This window comes from Rana temporaria, chromosome 3, assembly GCF_905171775.1.
Source record: "Rana temporaria chromosome 3, aRanTem1.1, whole genome shotgun sequence".
NCBI classification, from domain to species: Eukaryota; Metazoa; Chordata; class Amphibia; order Anura; family Ranidae; genus Rana; species Rana temporaria.
The window spans coordinates 45,502,857-45,513,751 of NC_053491.1; the positions used below are offsets into that span (position 1 = coordinate 45,502,857).

Consider the following 10,895-nt stretch of genomic DNA (forward strand, 5'->3'; position numbering starts at 1 on the left):
GGATGCGCCGTCGTATCTATGTGCCGTATTCTTGAAACCAGATACGCCTGAATTCTGGCTCCATCCGACTGACGTAAGTTTCCTACGCCGTCGTATCTTGGGTGAATATTTACGCTGGCCGCAAGGGGCGCTTCCATTGTTTTACGCATCGAATATGTAAATGAGCAAGATACTCCGATTCACGAACGTTCTTACGCCAGTCGCAGTAATCTACGCTGTTTACATAAGGCGTACGTCCAGCGTAAGTTTACCCCTCATAAAGCAGGGGTAAGTCATGTTAAGGTATGGGCGCGGGAACAGCGTCGTATTTTACGTCATTTACGTAAGTCGTACGTGAAAGGGGCTGGGCGTAGGTTACGTTCACGTCGTACGCATTGAGCCGTCGTATATTAGGGAGTATATGCAACGTGATTCTGAGCATGCGCGCGCATGCGCCGTTCGTACGGCCATTCATTTACATGGGGTCAGGAATCATTTTAATACAACACGCCCACTACCTGCCTACTTTGAATTAGGCGGGCTTACGCCGGCCCATGCATTTTCACTACGCCGCCGTAACTTAGGCCCCATACACACAAGAGAATTTATCCGCGGATACGGTCCAGCGGACCGTTTCCACGGATAAATCCTCTCAAAGATTTCCGCAGATTTCTATGCGATGGAGTGTACACACCATCGCATTGAAATCCGCGCGGAAATCCTCTGGCGATGACGTGTCGCGCCGTCGCCGCGATTATGATGCGGCGACGGGCGCGACGCTGTCATATAAGGAATTCCACGCATGCGTCAAATCATTACGACGCGTGCGGGGAATCCCTTTGGACGGATGGATCCGGTGAGTCTGTACAGACGAGCGGATCCATCTGTTGGGATGGATTCCAGCAGATGGATTTGTTGTGCATGTCAGCAAATATCCGATCTGCTGGAATCCATCCCAGAGGAGATTTCTCCGCGGAAACAGATCCGCTGGCGTGTACACACCATAGGATCTATCCGCAGAAACCCATTTGCTGGGATTTATCTGCGGATGGATTCTATCGTGTGTATGGGGCCTAAGGGAGCAAGTGTTTTGTGAATACTGGCCTTGTCTCTCTATGTTATGTCGGCGTATCGCATATGAGATGCGCTACGCCCGCTCAAAGATACGCCGAGCTACGTAAATCCCGGCCTATATATATATATATATATATATATATATATATATATATATATATATATATATATATATATATAATGTGTGTTTTTTTAGCAGACACCCTAGGGAATAAAATGGCAGTCATTGCAACTTTTTGTCTTGCACTGTATTTGCACAATCATTTTTCAAACGCCTTTTTTTTGGCAATTAAAAACGGTTTCATGAATTAGAAAATAACAAAACTGTTAGCCCAATTTTTTTTTATAATGTGAAAAATTATGTTACGCCGAGTAAATAGATACCCAACATGTCACGCTTTAAAACTGCACACACTAATGGCACCAGACTTCAGTACTTAAAAATCTCCATAGGCGACACCTAGTGCTAGAAAGCATGAGATTGTGAAAAAAAAATCACGATCTCATGTTGACAGCCGCGATTACGGCTTTGTTTACTTCCGGGTACCTGGGCGTGACATCATAATGTCGCACCCGGGCCGCAAAACGGTCATAGAGATGACTGGTGACCATCTGGTCACCAATCATCTTTATGCTTCCTATCTGGCGCCGACAGATCGTTTCTCCAGGTCCCCGATGGTGGCGGGAGGGGGGACGTCCCCTCCCGTCACCTATAAGAATGATCAAGCGGTGGAACTGCCGCTATGATCATTCTTATGGTGCACAGAATCGTCGGCTGAAAAGATGGATATCTGAATGATACCTGTAGCCTCAGGCATCACTCAGATATTCCCACTGAAAGTCCAGGACGTCATATGACATCCAGCGGTAGGGAAGTGGTTAAAAATTAATGTAAAATTCCCTGAGAACATTATATCTTTTCCTAGTTAAGGGGAATCAAATATCCTGTACTTGGGGTGAAGCTAGAATACCCCTGATGTCTCCACTGAGAGCAGGGGTCAAGTCCTGGGGAAAAAAGTGAGGGAACTCCCACCCAAAATCCACTCCCCCACCAAAAAAAAAAAAATGATACGCTCATATGCATAATTACTAAACTGCATGTTTTTCTTTAAGCAAGTTCTTTATAAATCTCTCGATAATTCGCGGCAGACCTCCGCAATGTCTCCTGGGAACAATGACAAAAGCTCCCCGGAGACATTGCGGCATCAAGGAAGTGACGGAATACCCGCACACTACCCGATGAATCCATATACAGGAAGCGGCCGGTAACATAAAGGATTACTAAGGTTCGCCTGCCCCTGACAGTGACTCGAGCTGGGCATCGCCGCTTAGTGAAGGATTGGCTCGGGTGGCTTGGCTGCTCTCGTCCTGCAAAGGGAACTGCGTTCCTGCTGAGAAAAAAGTGCAGGAACTCCGTTCCCACGCGTTCCCGCAGGACTTGAGCCCTGATTGAGAGGATATTGTCACATAAGGGGCCTGTCAGTATATACATGGTTAGGACACATGTTAATACATAAACACCTATTACACATCCCTACACACACCAGAAGTGGAAGAAGTAGCCATAGAGCCCCTTCCAGCCTTGCAAATGTGGCCTGTGCATCCAAGTGGTCATGAGAGGATTAAATAAAAGAGGAAGCAATTCAAATGTAAATATACCAATTTTTTATTGTGTGTTTATGAAAGTATAATTATGGACCTATAAAAAAAAATATATATTTTCCAACTATATATACTCTGATTAAACCAAGAGTCCTTTGGTAAAATCAATTGGCCAGAAGTGAAGATCTAGTGATCGTCTCGCCCATTCGCTGACACACTTTTGACCAAGAGATTCCAAGCCTGCCCACCACGGCAAGGTAGACTCTTCTAGGGCAGGACCTACACTAACTACACTAAGCTAATACTCCCTCCTAGCACAACCCACCCTATCCCTCCTTTCACTCCCCTAAAATAACCCTCCTAGCACAACCCCCCTAATACTCCCTCCTAGCACAACCCACCCTATCCCTCCTTTCTCCCCCCTAAAATAACCCTCCTAGCACAACCCCCCTAATACTCCCTCCTAGCACAACCCACCCTATCCCTCATTTCACCCCCCTAAAATAACCCTCCTAGCACAACCCCCCTAATACTCCCTCCTAGCACAACCCACCCTATCCCTCCTTTCACCCCCCCTAAAATAACCCTCCTAGCACAACCCCCCTAATACTCCCTCCTAGCACAACCCACCCTATCCCTCCTTTCACCCCCCTAAAAAAACTCCTAGCACAACCCCCTAATACCCCCTCCTAGCACAGCCCACCCTATCCCTCCTTCTTTCACCCCCTAAAATAAACCTGATAGCACAACCCCCCTAATACCCCCTCCTAGCACAACCCACCCTATCCCTCCTTCTTTAACCCCCCTAAAATAACCCTCTAATACCCCCTCCTAGCATAGCCCACCCTATCCCTCCTTCTTTCACCCCCCTAAAATAACCCTCCTAGCACAACCCCCTAATACCCCCTCCTAGCACAACCCACCCACCTCTACTCAAATTCCCATTCTGGCACATGGTTATATGATTTAGAAAGAGTACTAGGCCCCCCACCTAGCACAAACCCTCCCAAATCACCTCCCTAATCCTATCTCCTAGCACAGCCCACCCTATCCCTCCTCCTTCCCCCTAAAATAACCCTCCTAGCACAACCCTCTAATAGCCCCTCCTAGCACAGCCCACCCACCTCTACTCAAATTCCCATTCTGGCACATGGTTATACGATTTAGAAAGAGTGCTAGGCCCCCCACCTAGCACAAACCTTCCCAAATCGCCTCCATAGCACAAACCCTCTCCAATCCTATCTCCTAGCACAGCCCAACCTATCGTCCTCTTTTCATCCCCCCTAAAATAACCCTCCTAGCACAAACTCCCCTAATGCCCCCTCCCAGCACAACCCACCCACCTCTACTCAAATTCCCCATTTTGGCACGTGGTTATAGATGATTTAGAAAGAGCACTAGGCCCCCCACCTAGCACAAACCTTCCCAAATCATCTCCATAGCACAAACCCTCCCTAATCCTATCTCCTTGCACCCCCCTAAAATAACCTTCCTAGCACAACCCCCCTAATCCCTGCTCCTAGCATAACCCCCTCGCCTCTACTAAGATCCCAACAACCTGGTGTGTTTGGCTTTATTTCATCTTCTTCATGGCTTTCCATTCATCACTGACAAAGGAAAAGCCATCAAACATCTTCTGTTCCTCAGCTGAAATTGAAGGTTCAATAGGGTCTCCGTCAGAATCTATGTTGTTCATCAGGTCTTCCGGTTTTATTATGTCTCTTGTGACGTCTCTGAAGCCCTAAAAAAGAAAAAGAGAAAGCCATGAGATCCACCACTTATTAGAGGAAATGCCTCTATGACCTTTGGGGACCATCTGCCCCTGTATGGACCATTCAAGTCTATATGACTGAGATGTCAGATACCAGTCACCACTGTGCAGAAGCAAAGATAAGGATTGTCACTATTAGAATTGTGGAAACTCACTTCTGAATAGTTTATATTTGTCCCCTAATTTCACTTCTCCCGAGTCTTCAGATTGAGTCAGGCTGAGATCTGCCAGTTGCTATCCTCTCACATTCACAGCGTCACACATTGGGGTTGATTTGCTTAAAGGGGTTGTAAAGGTACAATTTTTTTCCCTAAATAGCTTCCTTTACCTTAGTGCAGTCCTCCTTCACTTACCTCATCCTTCGATTTTGCTTTTAAATGTCCTTATTTCTTCTGAGAAATCCTCACTTCCTGTTCTTCTGTCTGTAACTCACCACCGTAATGCGAGGCTTTCTCCCTGGTGTGGAGAAAGCCTCTCGAGGGGGCGAGCAGGAGTGTCAGGACGCCCACTAAAACAAATCTTTCTCTATCTGCAAAGTAGAGAGTGTCCTGACTTGCCTGCTCGCCCCCTCCCCCCTCAAGAGGCTTTTTCCACACCAGGAAGAAAGCCTCGCATTACTGTGGTGAGTTACAGACAGAAGAACAGGAAGGGAGCATTTCTCAGAAGAAATAAGGACATTTAAAAGCAAAATGGAAGGATGAGGTAAGTGAAAGAGGACTGCACTAAGGTAAAGGAAGCTATTTAGGGGGGAAAAAAATCCTTTACAACCCCTTTAAGGCAAATGTACTGGCCCAGATTCAGCATAGCTTTGCGCGATATTTGCGGGGCAGCAGGGCAACGATTTTGCCCTGCGCCCCCGCAAATATTTTGCGCTGCCCTCGATTCACGGAGCAGTAGCTCCGTGAACTGCGAGGGCGCGCCGGCAAATTTGCCCGGCGTAAGCGCGCGCAAGTTAAATGATCCCGCCGGGGGCGGGAATCATTTAAATTAGGCGCGCTCCCGCGCCGAGCGTACAGCGCATGCTCCGTCGGGAAACTTTCCCGACGTGCATTGCGGCAAATGACGTCGCAAGGACGTCATTTGCTTCAAAGTGAACGTAAATGGCGTCCAGCGCCATTCACGAAACACTTACGCAAACGCCGTGAAATTCAAATTTCACGGCGCGGGAAGGCCGGCTATACTTTAGCATTGGCTGCCCCTGCTATTAGAAAGGGCAGCCTTGCGCTAATGTTGCCGTACGGAAACTCCGTACCTGGCTTGCACGGGGCCCGCCCAAGTTTGTGAATCAGTTGGTAGTATGCAATTTGCATACTACACGCTGATCACAATGGGAGCGCCCCCTAGCGGCAAGCACAAGAATGCAGCCTAAAATCTGCGAGGCATAAGTGCCTTATGCCGCGCAGATTTTAGGCTGCAGTCGGTGTAATGAGGTTCCTGAATCAGGAGCAACAGCTGCAGGGGAGAGCAGGGAGCACCAAAAACTGTTGGGCCATATGAGTCTATGGGTGTCAACACTCCCAGGCATTCCAGCCATTGCCGGCACTCTTTGCTCTCCCCTGCAGCTGCTGCTGGCTGACACAAGGTGGATCACCTGACCAGATTGGAGCAGCCCGATAGGTTAATGAATATAGATGTTGGGGGAGGGGGCATTTTTTAGATTAGATAGGGCCTGATTCTCAAAGGCGTTACGACGGTGCAAAGCCATTTGCGCCATCGTAAGTCCTAATCTGGCCCGGCCTATCTATGCGACTGATTCTTAGAATCAGTTACGCATAGATATCCCTTAGATCTGACAATTGTAAGGCTCTTACGCTGTCAGATCTTAAATGTAATTTTTTTTTCCGCTGCTAGGTGTCGCCTCGTCGTTTTCCCGTCGCTTATGTAAATTAGCAATTTACATCGATTCCCGAACGTACGCGCGGACGACGCAGAGAATTTACAACGTTTACGTAAGCGTAAACTTGCCCTTGCTAATATGAGGGGCAAGTTTACGTAGGTCCGTTGTATGCCATGTTAAGTATGGCGTCGGGTCAGCGTCGGCTTTTTCCGTTGTTTACGTCGTTTTCGTAAGTCGTCCGCGAATACGACTTTACGTCAATGACGCCCACGTCGGCGTCATTGACGTTTTCCATCGTGAACTGGAGCATGCGCACTGGGCGATTTTTCCGCCAAGCGCATGCGCAGTTCGATCGGCGCGGGGGCGCGCTTAATTTAAATATAAGCCGCCCCCTTTGAATTACGCGGCCTTACGCCGGGCCAATTACACTGCGCCGACGCAAATTACGGAGCAAGTGCTTGGAGAATACGGCACTTGCTCCAGTAAGTTGCGGCGGCGTAGTGTAAATGGCTTACGCTACGCCGCCGCAGATTCTACAAGAATCTGGCCCTTAGTGTTTAGCTTGGAATTCCTGTCTCACAAATGTCATTGTTTCCTCTATAAACCCCCCCCCGCTAAAAGTGTGTCATGATTGGTCACAGCTGTGTACAATGACAGGTTAGTGGACCGCACATAAACACACTGCTCAGATTTTTTTTACGTACCTTCCGTCGCATGGAAAAAGGAGGGGGTGCCTCCCCCGCTTCCAGTTCCTTCCAGTTTATTCCGTTGAAAAATGGATGATCTTGTATGTCGGCAATGAAATCCTTGCGCCTGCATGGATCTTTACACAAGAGCTGTGGGGGAAAATAGAAAAACATGAGATGACAGCTATGGCATAACATTGCTAAGAAGTCTATTTATACAGTTCTGTGGCCTTCACTCTCCGCACATCGCAGGAAATACTCCACACGGCGCAGGTAATGTACATCCTATTAATAAAATGCTGGGCGCCATGTGGAGTCTGCGGTGTGTTCTCTGCATAATGTTCAGGGCCGGCCCTATGATGGGACCGGGTGGTACCATGGGTACCAGGCAGCACTTTTAGGGGGGCAGCATACTGATGCCCGCCAGCCCGTTCCGCCAGCTCCGCTACCCAAATAAAATTGATGTTCTTTTTTTCCCACAAATAAAGCTTTCTTTTGGTGATATTTTTTGTGCTATAAATATATATATTTTTTAACTTTTTGCCGCCGGCAATTCACAGGTCCCTTTATACTCCTGGATACATGTATAGAGCCCTGACAGGTCCTTTTATACGCCTATATGCATGTATAGAGCCATGACAGGCCCTCTTTATACATCTATAGAGCCATGACAGGCCCTCGTTATACTCCTTTATACATGTATAGAGCCACGACAAGTCCTCTTTATACTCCTATATACATTTATAGAGCCATGGCAGGTCCTCTTTATATTCCTTTACATGTAAAGAGTCTCGACAGGTCCTCTATATACATGTATAGAGCCATGACAGGTTCTCTTTATACATCTATAGAGCCATGACAGTCCCTCGTTATACTCCTTTATACATGTATAGAGCCATGTCAGGTACTTTTTATAGTCCTATATACATTTATAGAGCCATGACAGGTCCTCTTGATATTCCTTTACATGTAAAGAGTAATGACAGGTCCTCTATATACATGTATAGAGCCATGACAGGTCCTCTTTATACTCCTATACATGTATAGAGCAATGACAGGTCCTCTTTATACTTCTTTATACATGTATAGAGCCATGACGGGTCCCCTTTAGTTATCATGATATAAAATAATGAATGTGGGGGCCTTTTGGTTGGCGTGATTTTTTTTCTGGGAGGGGAGGGGGGGGGGCAGCGTTTCATTCTTGGTTCCAGGCAGCACAATGTCTTGGGCCGGCACTGATAATGCTGCAAGTAATGTGTAATCATAGGATATGAGTGCTGTCACATGACACTTTATTTTTTTACAATCATTACAATGAATGGGGCTTCGCTTTTTTTTCAGAGTCCCAAAGCAAGTGAAATTTAAACTACATTTATAAAGCACTATTGGCTCCTCGGCTGAGCCTATATGTCAACTTTACCTGTCCCTCTTGGACTGTCACTACGTACCTTTTCCAGAAGGTCCTTGAGGTCGGGGTCGGGGGCAGGGTCGTCTGGGAAGCATGGCCGACCATACTTTATGCCTCGTGAAGAAGTGAAACTGTCTTTAAAGGCAAGTCGACTCAATGCAAATCGAAATAGTAAGACCCCCAATGCAAAGTAATCCGCGGCTCCATCATACGGACGTTCGAACAACATCTGTGGGAAAATCGGAGAGAGAGAGAGAGAGAGAGAGAGAGAGAAGGATTAGAGTGACAAATCAGAGTGGAATACAGCAACATCATTTAGAACAAGGCTCCACCCAGAAGTTTTCATTCAAATGTATAACTTAGGTCATTAAGAATCATCCAACCTCTATGTGGAGCTGACATAAACAAGGCATTATTCACTGTTTGTACACACAGAGCTATAAGTACAATTCTCTGACCCTTGCAAAACTGGCGAGTGATTTTTATCCTGACAGATTACTATTCAGAATAATGATATCAGTGATACATAGTATATGGATTTAAATTAATCCTGAGCAAAGAGACGGGACCCCCAGGGCTGGATGCTAACTGGACAGGACCCCCAGGGCTGGATGCTAAACTGGACCCCCCAGGGCTGGATGCGAACTGGACAGTACCCCCAGGGCTGGATGCTAAACTGGACAGGACCCCCCAGTGCTGGATGCGAACTGGACAGGACCCCCCAGGGCTGGATGCGAACTGGACAGGACCCCCAGGGCTGGATGCGAACTGGACAGGACCCCCCAGGGCTGGATGCGAACTGGACAGGACCCCCAGGGCTGGATGCGAACTGGACAGGACCCCCAGGGCTGGATGCGAACTGGACAGGACCCCCAGGGCTGGATGCGAACTGGACAGGACCCCCAGGGCTGGATGCGAACTGGACAGGACCCCCCAGGGCTGGATGCGAACTGGACAGGACCCCCAGGGCTGGATGCGAACTGGACAGGACCCCCAGGGCTGGATGCGAACTGGACAGGACCCCCAGGGCTGGATGCGAACTGGACAGGACCCCCAGGGCTGGATGCGAACTGGACAGGACCCCCAGGGCTGGATGCGAACTGGACAGGACCCCCCAGGGCTGGATGCGAACTGGACAGGACCCCCCAGGGCTGGATGCTAACTGGACAGGACCCCCCAGGGCTGGATGCGAACTGGACAGGACCCCCCAGGGCTGGATGCGAACTGGACAGGACCCCCAGGGCTGGATGCTAACTGGACAGGACCCCCAGGACTGGATGCTAAACTGGACAGGACCCCCCAGGGCTGGATGCTAACTGGACAGGGCCCCCCAGGGCTGGATGCGAACTGGACAGGACCCCCAGGGCTGGATGCGAACTGGACAGGATCCCCCAAGGCTGGATGCTAACTGGACAGGACCCCCCAGGGCTGGATGCTAACTGGACAGGACCCCCAGGGCTGGATGCTAACTGGACAGGACCCCCCAGGGCTGGATGCTAACTGGACAGGACCCCCCAGGGCTGGATGCTAACTGGACAGGACCCCCCAGGGCTGGATGCTAACTGGACAGGACCCCCCAGGGCTGGATGCTAACTGGACAGGACCCCCAGGGTTGGATGCTAACCGGACAGGACCCCCAGGGCTGGATGACTCCCGAGCAAAACTTCCAATCCCAGAACTGGTTACGCAGGCGCAATTGCTTACTGAATCTGGGCCACTGTGTATATTGGTTCTCTATCATCTAGGTCTAATCAGATTGATAGTTGCACTTCATACACAGGTTCTCTTTCATTCTGGACAGGCCCAATCTGGTCCTTTATTGACAGATTTAAACAGGTTTCTTCAGGACTAATATGATATATAATTGCTGTGTACATGAGCATATTACAAAAGTAGAATTTTTTATTTTTTAACTTACCTCTGGAGCTCCATTATACATATGTCCAAAGTATTCTGTCACCATGTTGTCTCCAAACACGTTTAAAGCTGCCAAGCCGAAGTCAGCAATATGTACATGACCGGCGCTGTCTACAAGAACGTTTTCCGTCTTCATGTCCCTGTGGAGAAAAAAAGTGTCAGGACTGCAGTTTAGACAATTATCCCCCATATACCCCAATATTACTGATCCACAGAGGGATCAACAATCACAAAGCTCCCTTTTCTAGCACAGTCCATGCAATTCAGGAAACACAGTCATATCTTTCATGAACTGATTGGTTAATGACAGCACAGCTCATTTAGTGCACTTACCTTCCACCGTACAGACCACTACTGGGCATTTTATAAACCATGCTTTTGGGTAGCTGTTGTGTCCTCGAACCACTGTGTACCGAGCCATGCTTGTACAGCTCAGTATACAGACACAGTGTGCAGAGCTGATCTGAACAGCTCAGTACCTTGTGATTGCTGTGATGACCACATTGGTAATTGCTTCCCTTCCGCTTACATCAGAGGAAGGAGAAGAATTGTAATAAAACAAGAATATGGAATGAATGGAACAGCAACTGAACCTTTCATTCATCGGGGGGGTTGGGGTGA

The 10,895-nt window shown here is 48.4% G+C and overlaps 1 protein-coding gene across 1 annotated transcript; it reads right to left on the reverse strand.

Moving 5' to 3' along the window:
- Positions 1-4,127: 4,127 nt before the first annotated feature.
- LOC120930285 (probable serine/threonine-protein kinase DDB_G0277449) lies at positions 4,128-10,618 on the reverse strand. Its single transcript, XM_040341507.1, has 4 exons — positions 10,276-10,618; positions 8,398-8,586; positions 6,968-7,099; positions 4,128-4,396 (listed from the first exon to the last, which is right to left on the reverse strand). Exons 1-4 carry the CDS (start codon positions 10,462-10,464, stop codon positions 4,229-4,231), a joined length of 678 nt encoding a protein of 225 aa, XP_040197441.1. The 5' UTR covers positions 10,465-10,618; the 3' UTR covers positions 4,128-4,228.
- Positions 10,619-10,895: the final 277 nt, after the last annotated feature.